The sequence below is a fragment of the Elephas maximus genome, chromosome 10, assembly GCF_024166365.1.
Source record: "Elephas maximus indicus isolate mEleMax1 chromosome 10, mEleMax1 primary haplotype, whole genome shotgun sequence".
Taxonomy (NCBI): domain Eukaryota; kingdom Metazoa; phylum Chordata; class Mammalia; order Proboscidea; family Elephantidae; genus Elephas; species Elephas maximus.
This window is the reverse complement of record NC_064828.1, coordinates 14146029-14167988: the sequence shown is the minus strand read 5'-3', so window position 1 is coordinate 14167988 and position 21960 is coordinate 14146029. Positions and strand designations below refer to the sequence as shown.

Below are 21960 nucleotides of genomic sequence, written 5' to 3'. Positions count from 1 at the left end.
CAATGGGGCTCTGTCCTGGCTCAGTCCCAGGCCCACCCTCTGTGCTTATACCTCTGGGGACATGAAGTGGCTGCTGTCCAGCAGCTGCTGCCCTTCCCGCCACACATCCTGGGCTCGAAGGCAGAGCTCTGTGATTTCCTGCCCCAGTTCCTCCTGCTGCCTGGAGAGCTGCTTGGCCCCCACCAGCTCCTGAGAAGGTGCCAGCTCCTGCCAGGGCACCAGCGCCTGCTTCTCTTGAGCCCACACACTGTGAGGATGGAGTGGACAGTGTGTCAGGGCCGGGAGGGCAGACGGGGCAGGGCTGGGCACAAGCTGAGCAGGGAGTGGGTGGGAGCATCCAGCCCTGAAGAGCTGGGTGCCCCTCATCCTGCAGGGCAGAGGGAGCCCACAGCAGAGGAAGGAGGTCACCTACAGCAGTTCCTGGCAGCGCTGGAGGAAGGCGTGGCCCTGGGCAGCCTGCTCCAGCCGCCGGCCCCGCTCCCGAGCCTTCGTATTCAGGGTGGCCCAGGCCTCTTGCACCTTGGCCAGCCGCTCAGCCAGGCCCTCCTGGGCTGCAGGGTATAGCTGGCGTAGTTGGCTGGCCTCCATCCCCACCTGTGCCACCTCCTTCTCCACAGCTGCCAGCTCTCTCTGCAGCCAGAACATGAGATCAGGCCTCATTCTCCCCATTCAGGCAGTGGTGGCCCTGCTCTGCTTCATGGACCCTCTAGGCCACGTCAGCTGTGTCCACAGCCTGGGCTAACTCCAGGCCCCCATGGGAGAGGTCTAGGTTTCTAGGGAGGAGGTGCAGGTAGTCCTGGGGTGGGGAAAAGGCTGGACTGGCCCCCTTGCCCATAGCCTACAGGGAGGCCGCACACGAGCTGCCCCTGGGGCCCTCACCTCCAGGTGCCGGTGCTGGTGCTGCAGGGCCTGCACAGACAGCAGGTTGTGGCCACAGCCGGCTCCCTCCATCATGGCGGCCTTCTCCTGCATCCAGCCCTGGAGCACGGCCGCTGCCTTGTGGAGGCCGTGGACCTCGTGAGCTGCAGCCAGGTTCTGGGGAAGGAGAGAGGGCCTGCTCTGGGCTGGGCCCTGCTCTCCAGGAGTCCCTTCTTCCTGGGGTTATGGCCTCCTGGGCCACCTGCTTTTGGGCAAGGAGGACTGTGGGCTTGGTGTCTCATGGATGACCCCCTAGTACAGACGACATCATAGGTATGGCAGCTTCAGTAAGTGTGAGCTGTTACTGACAGTGCAGTGGGGCCACAGGGCATGCAGTGAGGAGAGGGTCTTCACCACAGATCTCAGGAGGGAGGCAAAGAGGAGGGGCTGCAGAGCACGTGAAGACGGCCTACTGGAGGGAGTGGGCTGCTTTTCGGGGGGCCTGGCTGCACCTGTGCAGGCACTGAGAGGGCTGGCCCGGAGGCCGCCAGGCCCAGGATCTTCAGAGTCAGCATCCTCCCGGCTGTGGGGTCTGTCAGGAGCTCAATGAACTGAGCTGCTGTTACAGAAACAACCAGCTGAGGTTGCCAGCTAAGGTCATGGGAGCAAACTGCAGATTTAATGGCGTACAACTCCCCTGAGGGTGTGCAGGTTAGGAGAAGGAAGGGGTAGACAGGTGAAGAAGGAAGCTCCAGTGTTAATGTGTGCTGTTAACAGGAGGCTGAACAGGGTGTGTGTCTTCATGAAACTGAAGCTCGCGCTTGGGGAGCGTTTAGAGGGATTCAGAAGCTGAACAGACATACTTTTTGTTCCTCCTTTGAGGTGATCTGTACTAGGAGGAAACCAAACTTGTGGAAGGAGATGGGAGAGGCTAGATGTGGAAGACTTTGGGGCTCCTGATCTGATGGTGCTGGGAGTTAGAGGCAGTCACCCCTCCTACACACACAAACACATTTGTGGTGGGTCTACTTGTCCCTTGGCCCCTTGGCCATCCCTGGCCTGGCCTGTGGGCACCTACCTCTGTGCGGGCTTTTATAGCCCTGTCCAGCCTCTCCCAAGTGGCCTCGATACCATGTTTGTGGGCTTGAATCTGGGAATAGCACCTGGGTGCACCCTCTTCCAGGGAGCCCACCAGCTCCCTCAGGGCCTGCATCTTGGCCTGCCCCAGGCTCTGAACTTCCTTTCTGAAAGCAGCAAACTTCTCTTCCAGTACCTGCGGGAATGTGGGGCCAGAGAGGGTCACTCTGGAGTAGTTTCAGGCAGCTCTTGAAACTCATGAAGGGATTGGCAGGGTCTGATAGCTCCCACGTCCCTCAGCCCTGGTTCTAGAACTTCGGGGGCCTCTCAGTGCCCAGAGGTCCCCCCACTTCCCCTCTGCCCACTCCCCAGTCTCCCTCCCACCCCAAAATGCAGATCTCCCTTGCCCTTGCTAGCTAGCCTCAACCCACTCGCCACTGGGTTTGTTGGGAATGACTCACCTGGACGCCCTCCAGGTCCTGCCCATAGTCCTGGGACTCGGCTGTGGCCACCTTGCTGACCAACCAGGCATCAAGAAGCAGGGCCTCCTGCTCCAGCTGGTACAGCTGCAGCTTCTCCTGCAGGCACTGCCCCCGGGCCTCTGCTCTCTGTAGCAGCTCTGCGTGGGCCTCCCTCACCACCCGCAGCAGCGACAGCACCTTGGGACTGCAGCAGGAAAGACTCAGCTTGGACTGCAGCCCTTTCCTTTCTCCATGGGACCCAGCCTCCCCTGCCTCTGCAGGCAGTGCCCCTCTCCTGGCTCCGCCCCATGGGCATTGCTCTCCCACCTGTCTGGGTTCTGTCTGCTCTCCAGGAGCTCGGCTGTCTCCTGCAGCCAGTCTATGTGTGTGCTGAACCCCTCCAGATCTCTCCTGGTGGCCTCCACCAGTCGCAGGAACGCCCGTGTGCCCTCGGCATCCTGGCCCATGTCCTTGCTGTCCAAGACAGAACCCCGCTCCGCCAGCCAGGATTCTGCCTCCAGGAGCTGGAGCAACATGGGGGTGATGGGAGTATCCTGGGCCATGTCCTCCAGCCTTGGGTTTGCAGCCTCAAGATTTGGAGCACCAGTTCTCAACCTGGCTGCTCTTTAGAATCACCCAAAGAGGTTTTTATTTGCATTTCTTTTTTATTTTCAATATTTTCTTCAGAAATAATTATAGGTGTACAGGAAGTTGCAGTTGGTATAGACAGGACTCCTGTGTCCTTCAACCTGTCTCCCCAGTGGTTACATCTTGCCTCACTATAGCACAATCTCAAAACCAGGAGGCTGGCATTGGTACATTGTGTGTGTAAATGTCCATGTTATTTTATCACGGGTACATTTGTGTAACCGCCTCTGAAATCAAGATATAGAACGATCCATCACCACAAAGACCTCCCTGGTGCTACCCTTATAACCATGCATCCTTCCACTACCATCGCGCAACTCCGGCCACTCCTAGCCTGTTTTCCGCCTCCACAATTTTTTCATTTTGAGAATGTTATGTATAGAGTCACGTGACCTTTCGAGATTGGATTCTCACTCAGATTAACGCTCTTGAGATCCACTCAAGTTGCTGATTGTGTCAATAGTTCATTCCTTGTTATCGCTGAGTAGTATTCCCTGGTGTAAATGTACCATCCTTTGTTTAATCATTCGCCAACTGAGGGACGTTTGTTGTTTCCAGATTTTGACTGTGACAAATAAAGCTGCTATGAACAATCACATACAGGTATTTGTGTGAATGTAAGTTTTCATTTCTTAGGGATAAATGCCCAGGAGTGTGTATGCTGGGTTGTGTAATAAATATATGTTTAATTTTTTAAGAAACTGCTAAGCTATTTTCTAGAGCGGTTTATCATTTCGTATTCCCACTAGCAATGTATGAGAGGCCCAGTGTCTCAGCATCCTCGCCAATATTTGGCATTTGTCATGGTTTTATAATTTTAGTTGTTCTAGTGGAGGGAGCCCTGGTGGCACAGTGGTTAAGTGCTACAGCTGCTAACCAAAAGGTTAGCAGTTTGAACCCACCAGCTGGTCCTTAGAAACCCTTTGGGGCAGTTCTACTCTGTCCTATAGCGTCGCTGTGAGTCAGAATTAACCCGACGGTGATGGTAATTTTTTTTTTTTTTGGTGGTTCTAATGGAGAGCTTTTAAAAGTGCTTCTGCCTGGGTCCCCTCCTGAAGATTCTGATTTGGTCTAGAACGGAGCCTGTGCATCAGTGTCTTTTAAAAAGCTCTGGGTGATTCTACCCTAAATGGAGAGAGCCTGAAAACATTCCCATTGAGATCGGGAACCAGACAAGGATGCCGTTTATCACCACTCTTATTCAACATTGTGTTGGAGGTCTAGCCAGAGCAATTAGGCTAGATAAATAAAGGGCATCCAGATTGGCAAGGAAGAAGTAAAAGTATCTCTATTTGCAGATGACATGATCTTATACACAGAAAACCCTAAGGAATCCTCTAGAAAACTACTGAAACTAATAGAAGAGTTCAGCAGAGTATCAGGATACAAGATAAACATACAAAACTCAGTTGGATTCCTCTACACCAACAAAAAGAACATCGAAGAGGAAATCACCAAATCAATGCCATGTACAGTAGCCCTCAAGAAGATAAAATACTTAGGAATAAATCTTACCAGAGATGTAAAAGACTTATACAAAGAAAACTATAGTACACTTCTGCAAGAAACCAAAAGAGACTTACATAAGTGGAAGAACATACCTTGTTCATGGATAGGAAGACTTAACATTATAAAAATGTCTATTCTACCAAAAGCGATCCATACGTTTAATGAAATTCCAATCCAAATCCCAAGGACATTCTTTAATGAGATGGAGAAACAAATCACCAATTTCATACGGAAGGGAAAGAGGCCCTGGATAAATAAGACATTACTGAAAAAGAAGAACAAAGTGGGAGGCCTTACTTTACCTGATTTTAGAACCTATTATACCGTCACAGTAGTCAAAACAGCCTGGTACTGGTACAAGAACAGATACATAGACCAATGGAACAGAATTGAGAATCCAGACATAAATCCATCCACATATGAGCAGCTGATATTTGACAAAGGCCCCAAAACAGTTAAATGGGGGAAAAGACAGTCTTTTTAACAAATGGTGCTGGCATAACTGGATATCCATCTCCAAAAAAATGAAACAAGACCCATACCTCACTCCATGCACAAAAACTAACTCAAAATGGATCAAAGGCCTAAATATAAAATCTAAAACGATAAAGATCATGGAAGAAAAAATAGGGACAACATTAGGGGCCCTAATACATGGCATAAACAGTATAGAAAACATTATAAAGAACATAGAAGAAAAACTAGATAACTGGGAGCTCCTAAAAATGAAACACTTAAGCTCATCCAAAGATTTCACCAAAAGTGGAAAAAGTTTTTAGCTACGACATTTGTGATCAGCGCCTGATCTCTAAAATATACATGATACTGCAAAAACTCAACTGCAAAAAGACAAATAACCCAATTAAAAAATGGGCAAAAGATATGAATAGACACTTCACTAAAGAAGAAATTCAGTAGCTAACAGATACATGAGGAAATGTTCACGGTCATTAGCCTTTAGAGAAATGTAGATCAAAACTACCATGAGATTTCATCTTACTCCAACAAGGCTGGCATTAATCCAAAAAACACAAAATAATAAACGTTGGAGAGGCTATGGATAGATTGGAACACTTATACACTGCTGGTGGGAATGTCAAATGGTACAACCACTTTGGAAATCGATTTGGCGCTTCCTTAAAAAGCTAGAAATAGAACTACCATACGATCCAGCAATCCCACTCCTTGGAATATATCCTAGAGAAATAAGAACCTTTACACAAACAGATATATGCACACCCATGTTTATTGCAGCACTGTTTACAACAGCAAAAACATGGAAGCAACCAAGGTGCCCATCAACGGATGAATGGATAAATTATGGTATATTCACACAATGGAATACTACGCATCCATAAAGAACAGTGAGGAATCTGTGAAACATTTCATAACATGGAGGAACCTGGAAGGCATTATGCTAAGTGAAATTAGTCAGTTGCAACAGGACAAATATTGTATAAGACCACTATTATAAGAACTTGAGAAATAGTTTAAACAGAGAAGAAAACATTCTTTTGTGGTTACGAGAGGGGGGAGGGAGGGAGGGTGGGAGAGGGGTATTCACTAGTTAGATAGTAGGTAAGAACTACTTTAGGTGAAGGGAAAGACAGCACACAGTACGGGGGGTGGGCCAGCACAATTGGACTAAACCAAAAGCAAAGAAGTTTCCTGAATAAACTGAATGCTTCGAAGGCCAGTGTAGCAGGGGCAGGGGGCTGGGGACCATGGTTTCAGGGGACATTAAGCCAATTGGCATAATAAAATCTATTAAGAAAACATTCTGCATCCCACTTTGAAATGTGGCATCTGAGGTCTTAAACGCTAGCAAGCAGCCATCTAAGATGCATCAATTGGTCTCAACCCACCTGGATCAAAGGAGAATGAAGAACACCAAGGATACAAGGTGATTATGAGCCCAAGAGACAGAAAGGGCCACATGAACCAGCGACTACATCATCCTGAGACCAGAAGAACTAGATGGTGCCCGGCTACAACCAATGACTGCCCTGACAGGGAACACAACAGAGAACCCCTGAGGGAGCAGGAGAACAGTGAGATGCAGACCCCAAATTCTCATAAGACCAGACTTAATGGTCTGACTGAAATTGGAGGGACCCCGGTGGTCATGGCCCCCAGACCTTCTGTTGGCCCAGGACAGGAACCATTCCCGAAGCCAACTGTTCAGACATGGATTGGACTGGACAATGGGTTGGAGAGGGATGCTGGTGAGGAGTGAGCTTCTTGGATCAGGTGGACACTTGAGACTATGTTGGCATCTCCTGCCTGGAGGGGAGATGAGAGGGTGGAGGGGGTCAGAAGCTGGCGAAAAGGACACGAAAAGAGAGGGTGGAGGGAGAGAGCAAGCTGTCTCATTCGGGGGAAAGTAATTGGGAGTGTGTAGCAAGGTGTATATGGGTTTTTGTGTGAGAGACTGACTTGATTTGTAAACTTTCACTAAAAGCACAATAAAAATTATTAAAAAAAAAAAAGCTCCAGGTGATTCTAATGTATAGCTCTGGTTGAGAACCCCTGGTTTAGAAGAAACAGGGCAGCAGAACAAAATAACCCAGCGGTCCCGTCTTTGGGAAACATGTGGAAGGGAGCCCTTGGGGCAGGAGACCACTTAGTGGAGGTGGTAGAAGATGCATCGAGAGCCAGCAGCCCCACGTGGGGTTACCTTTGGACCCTGCACAACTGACCCTCCATTTTCCATGCCCCCCTCACCTCTGTTAGGCGCTGCTGGGCCTCCTCAGCCTGCTGTAGCAGCAGCCTCCTCCGTTCTGCCTCCGCCCGCAGACAGCCCATAGTGCTCTCCAGCTGCTGCACCTGGGCAGCCACCTCACGGGCAGCGAAGTGCCCAGCCTGCACCAGCCTGTGCCCTGTGCCTACTACCATGCGGGTCAGGGCCTCGTGGCTGCACATCTCACGCTCCAAGTTCTGTGGAGTAGGAGGAAGACAGGGCTGGGCATGTCACGGGACATTCCTTGGGGTCCTGGAGTTCTGTGTGAAGCCTCATGGGACCCCACAGACCTGCCCCCAAGGATTCCCCTGCCCCCATGACCAACAAGAACCCAGGTCACCCCCAGAAGCCTGCTGGGCAGAGAGCTCCTGTGGGGCCACAAGCTCCATCTTCCTGGCTGAAGCCTCGCGCCCTGCCGGGGCAGACACCCTCCACTTCGACGCCTTGGGTGGGCTAGGACCTGGTGCTTCTCTTGCAGGCGCCGCACAGTGCTCAGGCTCTGGCCACAGTCCTGGGCCGCGACCAGGGGCAGCTTCTCCTGCACCCAGGCCATCTCCTGGTCGGCGTCCCTGAAGAACTGGTAGAGAAGGCTCCGGGCCTCCAGGGCTGCCCGGCGTTCCTGCAGAGACTCCCTCAGACTCTCAAACCTGTGGCAGCAGCAGAGGACGGGGGCCCAGAGAGATGGGGACCACAATTGTCAGTGCCCATCCACTCTGTGCCCCTTGTGACAGGCAGCGGTGGGCATCCCTTCAGGAAGGCAGGGAGGAGGAAGAGGGCAAGGAGCGTGCACCCCAAGGGGGGGCACGGGCAGATCTACCTCTGAAACAGCAGCCGGGCCTGCTCCTCCACGTCACGGCAGTGCTCTTCCCATGCGAAGGCCTGGGCCTGGGCCAGCATGGTTCTAGCCTGTTGGGCCTGTCCATCTACTGCTGCCTCTAGGTCTCTCTGTGCCTCCAGGAGCTCGCCCACCCCGGGAAGGTCCTGCTCTCCAACAGGGGCTTGTAGCTTGGCCTCCACGGGCTCCAGCCAGCTCTCCAGCTCCTCCATGCTCCGCTGTAGACACTGGGCCTGGGGCAGAGCATGAGGTGAGCATGCGGGGGAGAGGCCTGGTGCCCTGTCCAGCTGCTCCGTGGCTTGCACAGAGCTCACCTTGCAGGCTTCCTGGAGCTTGGCCACCTTCCTCTTGCAGTTGGCCTGCAGCTCGTCCCAGAGGTCACCCAGCTCCTGCAGCTGAGCCTGGATGGTCTCCGAGGCCGGGTGGCCCCTCTGCAGCAGCCTCTGCCCCTCCTACAGCCACAACATGGGCACATGACTGGTGGACTTAGGCTTGCTCAGACCACCAGCCCCAGGCTGCAGAGTCTGTGTGCTAGCTTGTTCCTTAACCTCTCTAAGCCTCATTTTCCCTACATATAATGCGAATAATAATGGATTGTTTACATGAGATAAAACATACACAGTACTTAAACCCAAAAACCCAGTGCCGTCGAGTCGTTCCGACTCATAGCGACCCTATAGTACAGAGTAGAACTGCCCCATAAAGCTTCCAAGGAGCGCCTGGCGGATTCGAACTGCCGACCCTTTGGTTAGCAGCCGTAGCATTTAACTACTACTCCACCAGGGTTTCCCACGCAGTCCTTAAAAAAAAAAAAAAATTTTTTTTTTTTTTAGGAGGTCATTAAACGTGAAACAAGGAGCTACCATTCAATTCCTTTACCCACAGGGCTGCTGCTCTGGTGTCACTGTGTCCTCTAACTTAAGGTCTTTTCAAGATGGTCTTTAGACCCATCATGTCAAAATACTATCTTTAAAATGATTGACATTGCTGCATTATTCACAATAGCTAAAAGGTGGAGACAACCCAAGTGTCCATCAACAGATGAATGGATCAACTAAATGTGGTATGGTCATACAATGGAATAATTCTGCCACTAGAAAGGAATGAAACTCTGATACATGTTAGAACACGAATCAACCTTGAAAACATTATGCTAAATGAAATGAACCAGACACAAAAGGACAAATAAGGTACAATCCCGTTTATGTAAACTAGAACAGACAAACACATAAAGAGACAGAAAGTAGATCAGGGGATACCAGGGGAGGGCGAGGGAGAGAGGGAGTCGCTGCTTAGTGGGCACTGAGTTTGTCTGGCCTGATGAAAATGTTTTCAAACAGGTGTTGGTGATCATTGCAGGACTTTGGGAGCGTCATCAATGATACTGGATTGTACACCTTAACATGGTTAACGTGGCACATTTTATACTGTGTGAAAAAAAATATTGCAAGCACCCCCCAAAAATTATTGAAAAGGCACCGATTTTGGAGAGTGTACTCAGGGGAAGCATTACCTCTCACTACATTTCAGAGCTCAGCATGGAGCCGGCATATAGAAAGTACTCAGTGAACGCTGGCCACAGGGTGCTGTGGGGACACCCATGCTCTGGCCTGCAGGACTATCCTGTGTCCCCTCACAGGCCTCACCGTCTGCAGCCTCTGTTCTTGGTGTGCGATCGAGTCCAGCTCGGCCTGGAAGTTCTGCTGCTTCCGCAACTGTGTCTGCAACGCTGCCGGGTCCTGCGAACCCTCTTCCAGAGCCGCCTGGTTCTTCTCCCTCAGCCACACAACCATCTGGGCACGAGGTGAGAACCAGGCTCTGCCGCCTGGGACCTTCCCCCTCCCCCAACCTCTGCCCCACAGGGACGGTGGCTCTCCCCTTGCCCCTAGCCTCTGCCCCAGAGGAAGGGTGGCCTCTTCTGGAGCAGGTCCTTCCCTCTCCCCAAGTCCCTGCCCCAACCAAGGGGAACCTGGTCGGAATCCTGCAGGAATGTCTGCAGCTGCTGGAGCTCCTCCAGCTGGTGGTGGCGGATTTCAGCTCGCTCCAGGACAGCCTCTTTCCTGCCAGAAGGGGGGTCTCATGGCTCCCAGGTCCGCCAGTTAGGATGTGGAGCTGCTGCATGCGTGTACCCCCTCCACAGACATAGACACACACGGCCACACACATACACACACACACAGGCATAGACACGCACAGAGACATAGAGACCCAGGCCACACACAGGCACAGCTGTGCACATGCACACACCACACACACACACACACACAGATACACACATACAGACACACACACACAGATACACACATACAGACACACACTAACAAACACACACAGGCATAGACACAGAGTCACACACACCAACACACACAGTAGCACACGTACACATACAGACACACACATAGATGCACACACACAGACATGCACACACAAGTATATATACAGACACACAGACACACACATACCCCCACAGATGCACATACAGATGCATACACACACACACATATACACACAGAGATGTGAACATGAAAGCACACACAGAGACGCACACACAGATGCACACACAGACACACACAGACGCACACACAGATGCACACAGACACATGCACACACAGACACATACAGATGCACACACACAGAGACATGCACACACAAGTACACAGACACACAGACATACACTAACAAACACACAGACATAGACACACACACACACAGACACACACACACAGACACGGCAGTCTTTTTCAGGTATCCGTATACTTTAAGTCTGGGGTTTCCTCTGAAATAGAGACATTTTCTCCCCCTCCTTTATCAGTATCTGAATGTTTTTATGATCATGCACTGCTATTTGCAAGAAACATTTGAGCAAGCACCTCCCCAAATTCATATTACAGTTATATGCCTCTGTACCAATGTATTAAGCACATTGACAAAAATACACAGACGAAAATAGAAAATAAAAATGAGATTTCAAAAATAAATGAGAAGAGAAGTTCAATATTTTCTCCCCGCTTTGCACCTTCTCACACCTGCGCCCCTGTGGCAGAGCCTGCACGCCTCCCCCCCATACCACGCACTGGCATGCGTATGGACCTTTGTCTCCCCCTGCTGGGCCCGCCACAGGGTCTGGGGCCAGGGAGATGCAGACAGGCTCCACAGAAAGGAAACAGGAAAGTGGAGGTGGTGGGAGGGGTGGTCAGGTGGCCCCATGCTGAGGGACAGCTGGCCTGCTAGGAGGGGTTTGCTGACAGAGATAAGCAAACCAACGTTTGTAACCACTGTAACGTTTGTAACCAGGTGGGGCCCACCTGCCAGGCACAAGCACAGGTGTGAAAGGAGCCAGAGGCCTTGTGAGGTGCTGCAGGCTGCCTCTGGGATCCAGCGTTTAGCCAAATCTGCCTTGATCTAAAAGTCTGAGTTGCTGAACGAGGCATCCAAACCAGATGAGCTTTTATGAGAAGAAAAGGTGGAGCTTGGTGTCCCGTCAACTGCATCTGTGGCTGAACTTTTTAAATTAGGATAAGAAATCTGCCAACTTGCTCATGTGTGCCAGGCACGGTGCTAAGAGCATCAAGGGCCACCTTTTCCAACGCTCACAGTAATCCCATGAGGCAAGTATTCATACCCCTCATTGTGGGTCTACTCAGAGACGGTAGGGACTGGCCTGGAGTCCCGCCACTGACGGGCAGCAGTGGAATTTAGGATTGCCTGACCTGTGCTGTGCTGTGGTACCCCCCATTCCATTATACGTTTTTCTCTTGGTTTCCTAGTAAATGTTTCCTTTGAAAAGCTCCGCCCTATTTCAGCTGAAAGTAGAGGGAAGTTAAAGTTTCCATGTGTTGTTCGAAGTCCATGATGGCTGACACACTCAGGGAAAAGGCTGGTGAGCCTGGGGCCAAGAAGTGGAAGGGCAGAAAGGGAAGAGCCAGGATGCCCCATGCTCACACCAGCCCACCCACAGCTCCCATACCCCCAGAGCCAAGAGTACCTCAGGAGCACAGCCTGGCACCTGCCCAGGGCACTCTGGGCCTCGGGATGTCCACTCTGGTGCAGGCTGTGGGCTGCAGCCTCCAGTGAGCTGATCTTTCCTGCCTGAGCCTCCAGGCCCCGCTCAAGCACCTTGTGTTTCCATAGGAGGGTCTCCACATTGGCCAAGGGGTCCTGGCGGGAGTTGGAAACCCCAACATTGACCATGGGCTGCCTCCCCCATCCCTATCCCAAACTATCTGCTTTTTCACTGACAGTCATCCTACCAAGTGCTCATCCATATGGCAATTGCTCTGTCCCCAAAAGCCACATCCCTCAAATCACAGAGGAGCCCTGCTGGCGGCAGTTGTTGACAGCTATGTAAGCTACAGGTGCTAACCAAAAATTCGGCAGTTCAAATCCACCAGCTGTTCCTCGGAAACTAGGAGGCAGTTCTCTGAAGCCTGAGCCTGGCTTTAGGGCAGTGATTCTCAGTCAGGGGTGGGCCTGGCGACAGGGGTCATGGATCAGTATTTCCAGGGCAGGGGGAGCTTCTTCACATGACACAGACCATCCCTCCTCTGCACTTCCAGTAAGACTATGTCAGCACAGGACAGTTGTCATCACTGGGTGCTGTTGAGTCAATGCTGACTCGTAGTGACCTCACGTGACAGGGTAGGGCTGCCCTGTAGGGTTTTTCTAGGCTGTAATCTTTAAGGGAGCAGATTGCTGGGTCTTTCTCCTGAGGAGCCACTGGGTGGGTTCAAACCACCAACCTTTTGGTTAGCAGCTGAGGCAAGTATTCGTACCCCTCATTGTGGGTCCATTAGTCCCTCCACTGATGGGCAGCTGTGGTACCTCCCCGTTGCATCATCAGGGCTCCTTTCACATTATTCTCTGAGATTTCTCATGGGTCAGGCTCATTGCCGAAGGGGTTGGGGCAGGGTGGGAGAAGCAAGCCTCTGAGTGTATGGGAAGTGAGAAGGGTGGTGGGAAGAAGGCAAGAATGGGTCGAGGGCCACAAATTCACTCTCTAAGGCCCCGTGGTGCTCTCGCAGGCCTAGCACCATGCACAACAGATGCTCAATGATCATGTGTTAACTGGCTGTTGAGTAAGTGGACTGTGGGTGAGGGAGGAGAAGCCAGAAGAAGGGATGATCTCCTGCGGTCTAGGAGCTCCGACAACACTGGATTGTTTGATTCCCAGCACTGCTCTTGTAAATTCTTCCCTGCTCCTGCTGGGCACCTACCCACGGGTCCTCGCTTGCTAGGGAAGCCTCCTTGCTGCACAGCCAACTTTCGATTTCCTCCACGGAGTTCAGAAACAGCTGTTGAGAAAGAAGAAGGCAAGAGAAAGTCAGCAGAGGGCCAGTCATGCCAGATGGGGTGACCCTTTCAATGGCCCAAGGTAGGGGACCAGAGGCCTGAGGCCTGGCTCAACAGAACAAGTCCACAGCAGGCAAGAGTTCCGGGTGAGTGAATGGCGTGTGGTGGCTGTGGGGAACCCCCGGCAAGCTGCCTCTCTGCCTTTAGCTTTCCCCAGAAGCTATGGGGTCAGCACAGGCCCCAGTGGGTTCGAGGGGAGGATGGAAGTTGGGGACGGGACTGTGCCTACCTGTAGCTGCAGGGCCTGCTGTAGCTGCAGCTGGTGCTCCCACCAGGCCCCTTCCAGGCTGCTCAGCTCCTGTTCTAAACCAGCCAGGGCCTGGTGAATGCCAGGGGTACAGGGGTGCCCAGCTGGGAGCAGCCGCTGCACAGTGCTTCGGACCAGGCTGATGTTGTCTGTTCGAGAGTCCAGCTCGGCCTGTAACAGGACTGGGCTCAGATCCCCAGAGCTGAGGCCTTCCACGGCTGGTGCAGGCCCAGCTGGAAGGAGAAGAGGTGGCAAGGACAGCAGGAGGAGTGGAATGGGAGGGGAGAAAGACAGGGGCGGGAGACAGAGACGAACAAAGAACAAGGTGGGAGCAGAGGAGGTCGGGGTAGAGAGCAGGCAGGTTCGCAGGGAAGGCCTTGGGGCTGGCCTGCTCACCTTTCGCTCCTGGTGCTCCTCTAACCTACGCTGGGCCTCTGCAGTGCTGCTGGGAGGGCTTCCGTTGTCCATGTCAGCCCGCAGGCCCCGGGCCCAGGCCAGCAATTCCTGCAGCATCCCTTGGAGTGTCTGAGCTTGGCGCGAGGCATCCAGCAGCTCCTTCCTGCTCACAGGGGCATTAGCCAGGGCCTCGAGGCCTTCCTTCCCCTGTGCCACCAGTGTCTTCTCCTGTCCCTTCACCCCACAGCCACATACCAAGGGCCCATGGGCTGGGGAAGGGAGTAGATGGGGTGACCATCCAGGCCATTATTTGAGAGGGGGAGAAAGAAGCTTAGGGGAAACCAAGAAGGCCAAGGAGACGTGTGGGGACTGATATGCTGGAGGGGGTTGTTGCGGGGTATAGTGAGGGGAGGGGGCCGTACCGCTTCTGGGCCCTGCTCTGGAGCTGCTGCCAGCTGTCCATCATCTCCCGATGCTTGCGGCCAAGGCTGTGAGCTGCCCCTGGGCTTCTCTGGCAGAGGTGGACCACCTTACTCTCCAGGGGCTGTGGGGAAGGTCAGAGTCTGGGCTGGGGTACCAGGCTGTGCTCAGTGGAGTCCCTGGCTGCAGGAGGCTTCTGACATGGGGTGTATCGGTGGGTGGGCCCAGCTGGCCCCATGCCTGACCAGGGTCTCACAGAGGAGATACCCTAGGCCTGGTGCTCTCTGCAAACCTGCTGCACACCTCCACTTGGCCTTGGATGAGGCCCATCTCCTGCTCCAACTTCTCATGTTTACGCAGCAGCCTCTCCAGGCTCTCCAGATCTTTCCCGCAGTCCAGGGCCTGAGCCAGGGTGCTCTGGGGAAGAATGGGGGTGTTACAGGCTTAGCCTTTGCTCTCCTGCCCCTGTCTTTGTTCCTCCCTCACTGTACAGGGTCTGGGCTTGACCTTGACATTACCAGCTGCACAGCCTCAGGCAGGTGACAAGCCTATTTACCCATCTGTACAATGAAAACATCGATGCTGGTCACAGGGCTTCTGTGCGGAAAGCCAGCACCTAGCGTGATTCCCAGTCCTCAACACCAGTTCCCTTCTGGTTGCCCTTCCACGGGGCCAGAGCAGGGCCTTGACCCCGCCAGAGGCCCCCCCCACGTGACGGAGGGAGATTGCTAGGCCAGATGTGGGGTGTGGAGTTTCCTGGAGGTAATACCTCACATTCATGGGGTGATGTCTCAGACACTGTTACACCTGACTCTCTTCCCTTTAGGAGTCTCAGAAGTGAAGGAAGAGAGCGTGGCAGGCAGGTGCTGGAGGAGGAGTGAGAGCGTTTAGACAAGAGCCCTTCACAGCACAGAACCGGAGCACCCTCCCTTACAAACGGCTTCTCAGTCGTGGATAACTGCCTCACTTTGGCCTTCTCCAGCGTTCTGCCTGCTTTTCTCTGGGGGACCCTCCTGTGGGTTCTGGATTGCTCAGGGACAGGGGGAAACTGAGTGGTGTGCTCCGGATCCACAGCGGATCTGGGGAGAAAGGAGCCAGGGAGACCAATTTCTGGGGCTGCAACGGGGTGCTTCTATGGTCCAGAGCTGATGCCAAGAGTGGTCCGTCAGATGTCCCTGGCGGATCCCCGATAGATCCCTTGCAGAATAAGAGACTAGGAGGCTTGGGCAGCGCCCCATGGCCTGACGTGGTTTTGCTTGCAGCCAGCATCAGGACTCCCTTCACCACTTACCTTCTCTGCGATCCTCCCAGTGACGTCATCCAGCTCACGCGACAACGTGTGTATCTCCAGTGCCCCTTCAAGCTGCCGCTGGTACCGGAGCAGGTTGCCATGGAAACTATTCCACCTGGAGGGGACGGGGTGATGTAAGTTGGGTGTGAGGCGGCCCCCAGCCCCACTGCCTTCCTCAGCTGGGACTGGCCTGTTGTTGAGTTGGTTTCGCCGCTGGTAGATGATCTGGACCTGGTCGGGGTCCCGGATCTTGAGCTGCAGCGACAAGTCATTGATGCTTCTGATGAGGGCGTCATTCTGGGGGTGGGGGGGAGTGCAGGGTGAGGGCACCGCACACTCCCTCAGGGCCCCTTCTTTGCACTGCGGTTGGCACTTGGGGGGGGGGTCTGCTTGGGCCCAAGAGAACATGAGGAGTAGCGACACTTTTGGGGAGGGTGAGGACCTGCTTCCTCTAACTGCCAGGTGCCCTGGGCCACCCCATCCCAGGTGCAGTGAGCAAGATCTCCTGGTGCCTGCAGCCTGAGGCATCCCTGAGGCCAGAGGCTGTGCTCCCCAGGTCAGGTGCCAGGAGGGAGCGGAGGAGGGTGTGCACTGAGGAACTGAAGCTTTTAAAGTTAAAATGCAGCTTCTTGGGATAAGAAAAGCAAAGCAAAGGGTGGAATAAAATAGTGCCACTCTCCTGGGGTTACGGTGTCCCAGCCCCCAGGACTCGCCTGCCTGAGGTGGGTCCAGGCTTGCGGGTACACAGGGAGGGTATCCCAGCAGCGTAGGGGTGCAGGCTCCCTGGCCCTAGTGAAAGCACCTAACACTCGTAGAGCATATATGCCATTTTCAAAGCACTTCCCTGTGCAGCACCTCAGGCGGGCTCCTTTTGTAGCTGCCACAGCCTAGAGAGCTAACACAGCTAGTTTGTGGCGGAGCCAGGAGACAAGCCCAGCAACTCTAACTTCAAGGCTCGGCCTCTCTCTACCACAAGATGCCTTCTATCCCCATCTCAAAGCTCCACCATTAGCAATGAATGTCTTAGATTTAAGCACTGCAGCCTTAAAAAAAAATCCTATATGCTTATGCCAGTGGGGTGAGCTTAGCAGGTTTGGTCTTTAACCCTGATTGTGAACATATTTGTCAGCTTTCTTTCCTCTACACCACAGAAGAGAAATAGATTCTTGGTGCGTGGGGGGAGGGGAGGGGGAGATGCGAAAGGAGAAGGGGTTTACGAGCAGCTGTTTATGGATCACCTACTACAGGCCAGGCATACACGCTTTTTTTTTTTTTTAACTTTCTATTTTGAAATAATTATAGACTCACAGGAAATAGCAAAAGTAACACAGAGTGGTCCCATGCACCTTCCCTCAGGTCCCCCTAATGGTAACATATGACTACAGTACAATACACAAATCAGAACGTTGACACTAGGGCAATGCTATTAACTAGACTACAGGCTTTATTCAGACCCACCCCTTTTCACATGTGCTCATCTGTGTGTGTGTGTTTGGGGGGTATAAAAAACCAAAACCAAACCCGTTGCTGTTGAGTCGATTCTGACTCATAGGGACCCAACAGGACAGAGTAGAAGTGCCCCATAGGATTTCCAAGGCTGTAAATCTTTACGGAAGCAGGCTGCCACATCTTTCACCAGCAGAGTGGCTGGTGGGTTCAAACTGCTGACCTTTGGGTTAGCAGACGAGTGCTTACCCACTGCGCTACCAGGGCTCCTTGCTCTGTCACTGCTGAAGTTTTTCCCAAAAGTGGAGGCCACGGCTGACCTCTCCCCAGGCAGGGCCCCCTTACCCCAGCCAAGGTGCCTCGGAACGTGCAGAGCTGCCTGCTAAGCTGCAGGCAGTGCTCAAGGTCCTGGCCCAGCTCGCTGACGTTCAGCATCCCCTCCTATGGAGACCAAGGGCCCAGGACAGGGGTACTCTAAGCACCGGCCCCAGGCCCGCCCAGGCCCTGGCACTCAGCTGCTGGGACTCTGTGGAGGTTTTTGGGACAAGAGAATGCAGGTCCAGGGTGGCTCCCCGCCCACCTCTTAGCTCCCCCGCCCCACCTCCCAGCTCTGTCCCTGGCTGGTTGGGCCTCCACCTTCTCCTGGATCCAGGCCTCTGCAAGGTCCACTCTCTGCAGGAACTCCAGGAGGTCCTGCTTGCCCCTCAGGTCCTGGCCGCGGAGTGCCACAGCCTGCCTCAGCTTCTCCCAGTGCCCGTGCAGTGCCTGCAGCCTCTGTGAGACCTCTCCCGCCTGAGGGGGACCCTGCGCCAGGAGAGCCTCACCCTTCTGCAGAGAGAGGGGCGTCGGAGATCTTGTCTGTCAACCTTCCTTCTGCTTTTCTGCTATCCCTGGCTCCCCCTGCCTAAGACCTTCCCCTTGGCCATCTGGGAGTCCACGGTTTGGGGTAGGGAGTGGGGAGGCAGGGGGTGGGCCTGGTGGTTACCTTGGCGACAGAGGTTATGACTTCCTCATGGGCCTGGACCTCAGCCTCAAAGGCCTGGTGTTTCTGCAGGTGCTTCAAATTATCTTTCAGGTCCCCAGGATGGACAGGCTCTTTCAGCTGCTGGGCCCGCTCCTGGATCCAGTCCTCAGCCTGTGGGGTCGTGGGGACATGGATCCCATGATGCTCAGTACTGCCTCAGCCCATGGAGACATCCCCAGGCTGCTCCTCAGCTGTGCCCAGGTGGCTGAAAGGTCCCATCTCAGCCCCTGGAAAAGCCACCGAACACTCCAAGCCTCAGTTGTCTCATCACAGTTGTCATGAGGTCCTTCGTGAAGGTGAAGGTCATTCACAAAGGTAAAACGCGGCCCATGTGGGAGGCATTGGGCTGGAACATCCTCTGACCTGGGTTGCAGCCCTGGTGAAGCTGGCTGTCAGCAGGGAGGTGTGCAGGGCACATCGCCGCGTCTCCGCCAGGTCCTTCACGCGAGCGCGTCGCTCCAGCACCATGACCAGCAAGCCTTGCACCCTGGGGGCCTGGAGCGCCTTCGCCTGCTCACGCACAGCCATCTCCTGTGGGCCAGGAGGCACAGCCTGCGGTTTCCTCCTGGGGGAGCTGGGGCAGGGGCTGGTCGATAGGGCCCAAAACCCTTTCTGTGAGGGTCCTGAAGCCTTTCCCTCAGCTCTGCACAGCTCAGGCCTGGCCAGTGACCATGTGATGTGGACAGAGCCAAATGCCCTCTGTGGTCCCTGCAGAGTGGCCCGCCCCATCCCAGGTGCTCTTCCTGAGCCACACAGACAACTCTGCCCAGTTATCAGCCCCATTGAGCACCCCTAGTTCCATAGTGCCGCCCACAAATCAGCTTTGCTTCTGTGTACACATCACATCCTGCAGCCCGCCAAGAGTCTGAACTCCCCAAAATGTACCTACCCCTGCCCCAACAATGCCCAGGACTCTCCAAGCCCATTACCTTCCCGTCCTGGGCAGTCAGCACCTTCTGGAAGGCCTCATGCTTGTGGATCAACTGCTGCACCTCTTCTACTGACCTTCCCAGGGTGCTGGTTTTCATGGAGACCTGGACCAACCCATGGAAGAGTCAAAGAGGGGAGGTGGGTGCCTGAACCCCAGAGAGCAGATGGCCAGCAAGGACTGTCTAGATGGGCAGCCCCACTGTTTGCAGCCTGTGTGGGGCTCTGTGGGGTGAAGCAAGGGACCGGGGCGGCGGGGCTGAGGTGAGCACTGTGCGTGGGGGCGGGGGGCAGTGTGGCACTACAGGCTGGGGGGTTAGGAACACCCCAACCTCTGACAAAACCCTGTGGGGCTCAGCTGGGGGAGGGCGGGGGCAGAAGAGGTCCTGACTGGCCTGGGGACATTGGGAGGCTCAGGTGCCCCCTTGGCCACGTGGGAGGACTAATGCTCAATGCTGCCTATCAGGAAGAAGCCAGAGATCCAGGAAGCAAGGGGAAAGCAGGGGAGGGGGGAACAGGAGAGGAAACCCTGGGGGGGTGTTTGTGTGTGTGTGTGTGTGTGTGAGTGTATGTGTGGGTGTGTGTCTGAGTGTGCATGTGAGTGTATGTAAGTGTGTGTGTGAGTGTGTGTGTGTTGTGTGTGTGTGTGTGTGTGTGTGTGTGTGTGTGTTATGGGGCAAGGCGACCTGCCTCCTGGGCCTGGAGGATCTTGTCCAGGTGGCCACACTCTCTGAGGAAGAGCTGCTCACGGTACATGGCCTGCAGCCTCTCCTGCTCCTGCTCCCAGGCCTGGAACACCTGTTCCCGTGTGTTCTGCAAGGCTCTCAGCCTTTCCTGGACCTGGGGGTGAGCATGTGGGGGGCCTGAGCTGGCGGGGAACGGTACAGACAAGACAGGGAGGTGGCCCTGAGGGAAGCCTCTGAGAAGAGGCTGACACAGCACTGTGGGGCGGGTCGCCAGGTAGGGCAGGGTAGGCTGCGGGAGCACCAGAAGGGGGCCCACCTCCTTGGTGGGCAGCGCTGAGGTCAGAAGTGCCTGCTGGCCCAACTGGGCAGCCTGCAGGTGCAGCTCCTCCTGGGTCTCCAGCTCAGCCCGAAGCTGTTGGTGGGCATGGAGCTTTAGGGGAACGCTGCTGGGGTCCTGGGACCTCTTCTCCACCTGCAATTCCTGGTGCACACTGGCTGCCCATGACCCGTAGTCCTGCACCTGGATCCCGGGGAGAGCGAGGGAGAGAGCAGGGGAAGGCTGGGGGCAGCAGAGAACCAGACATTGAGGCAGTCACAGCCAGCCTGGATCCACTTAAGTGGAAGCTGCCCCGAGCTTTCCCAGTCACAGCCTTGGGTGGGGCTCACAGGGCCCTTTGTCACCTGGTTCCTCCCTTCTCATCCACTAATCCTTCCCAGTCCACCAAACCTCCACGTGTGCTAGCTTCGCCACCCCACCTCCCGCTTCCTGAAACCACGTCCCCAGCAAGCCTCATCTCCACCCTTTGCTCTTGCTGCCCCTCCTGCTTAGAACTTCTTTCTCGTTCCTTCCCACCTCTCCAAAGCCCACCCATTTTTCCAGGGCCAGGGCATTCTCTGCTCCCTGAGGCCCTCCTTGGCAGCTTGATGTCCCGTTGCTTTCTTTGTCCACTGACTACCAATTTAACACTTAGATGATCTATTGTTGATTCTTGTAGAATCACTTACAGAATGTTTGAGCCGGAGGGACCTTGGACCCTTGTCCATTGCATAGATGAAGGATAAAAAGCATGATGCATGTAAAAGAGTTTTGTAATCTCTACGTGCTCGATGAACAGAGGGGAGTGACCTAGGGCCAGATGCCTTCCTCAAGCCCACACTGCTAGAAAGTGGCCAAGTTGGGTGCCTGAGTTCAAGCCTTCTGCAGCATCATAGTTTCGGCCTCCTGGTTGACCAGGTATTGAGATGTGGGATCCCTGGGACAGCCCATGGCCAGGACCCACCATCCCAATCTGACTCTCTGGGGTATCAGGCTCATCTCCCAGCTAGATAAGCTCCATGAGGGCAGCCATCCCATCTTCTGTTGCTTCTTGTCACCCTCCTTCCTCCACCACACTCCTAGAAGAGCCAAGCACAGGTGTTGAACAGATGCTAGGTGATCCAGAGGTCATTGCCTAGAACATCTGGAAGGAGCATCTGGGTCTCCAGTTAGGGGCTTACTGGGGCTGTTCTACATTCACAGTCCTGACTGCCCCATCTCTCACCTGGCTGACTCTGATCCAAACCTAAGGAGTCACTGCTACACCCCGTGTATTAGGCCCTCTGACCAGCCACATGGACTCCAGACACACTCCTGCTGTTCCACCTCCGTCCACGCTTGTTCTCCTTCCAGAACTGGAGGGCCTTATCAACGCATGCACATGCACAGTACAATACACACACGCAGACACAGACACAGACACGTGCACACACAGAGACACAGACACATGCACACACATATACATGCACACACACAGACACAGACACATGCACACACATATACATGCACACACACACACGCACACACATATACATGCACACACACACATCCACACACAGACACACAGACACATGCACACACAGACACACGCACACACAGACACATGCACACACACAGACACACAGACACATGCACACACATATACATGCAGACACAGACACACCCATACACATAGATACAGACATACGCACACACATACACATGCAGACACACACAGACACACCCACACA

General features: G+C 54.0%; 1 protein-coding gene across 1 annotated transcript in view; it reads right to left on the bottom strand.

The window, feature by feature from the left end:
* The window catches only part of SPTBN5 (spectrin beta, non-erythrocytic 5), a 60244-nt gene that overhangs the window by 5590 nt on the left and 32694 nt on the right, over positions 1-21960 (bottom strand). The window contains exons 34-60 of the mRNA XM_049897657.1: positions 20231-20434; positions 19919-20068; positions 19231-19335; positions 18665-18832; positions 18263-18412; positions 17914-18105; positions 17623-17718; positions 16022-16128; positions 15832-15946; positions 14844-14957; positions 14543-14664; positions 14121-14283; positions 13707-13895; positions 13342-13419; positions 12114-12286; positions 10098-10188; positions 9775-9921; positions 8443-8580; positions 8111-8361; positions 7754-7940; positions 7278-7490; positions 2724-2920; positions 2397-2601; positions 1937-2131; positions 880-1035; positions 413-630; positions 52-247 (exon numbers count right to left, since the gene is read on the bottom strand). Of these exons, the coding sequence (XP_049753614.1) occupies positions 52-247; positions 413-630; positions 880-1035; positions 1937-2131; positions 2397-2601; positions 2724-2920; positions 7278-7490; positions 7754-7940; positions 8111-8361; positions 8443-8580; positions 9775-9921; positions 10098-10188; positions 12114-12286; positions 13342-13419; positions 13707-13895; positions 14121-14283; positions 14543-14664; positions 14844-14957; positions 15832-15946; positions 16022-16128; positions 17623-17718; positions 17914-18105; positions 18263-18412; positions 18665-18832; positions 19231-19335; positions 19919-20068; positions 20231-20434 (4320 nt within the window). The remainder of the gene's footprint in view (positions 1-51; positions 248-412; positions 631-879; positions 1036-1936; positions 2132-2396; positions 2602-2723; positions 2921-7277; positions 7491-7753; positions 7941-8110; positions 8362-8442; positions 8581-9774; positions 9922-10097; positions 10189-12113; positions 12287-13341; positions 13420-13706; positions 13896-14120; positions 14284-14542; positions 14665-14843; positions 14958-15831; positions 15947-16021; positions 16129-17622; positions 17719-17913; positions 18106-18262; positions 18413-18664; positions 18833-19230; positions 19336-19918; positions 20069-20230; positions 20435-21960) is intronic.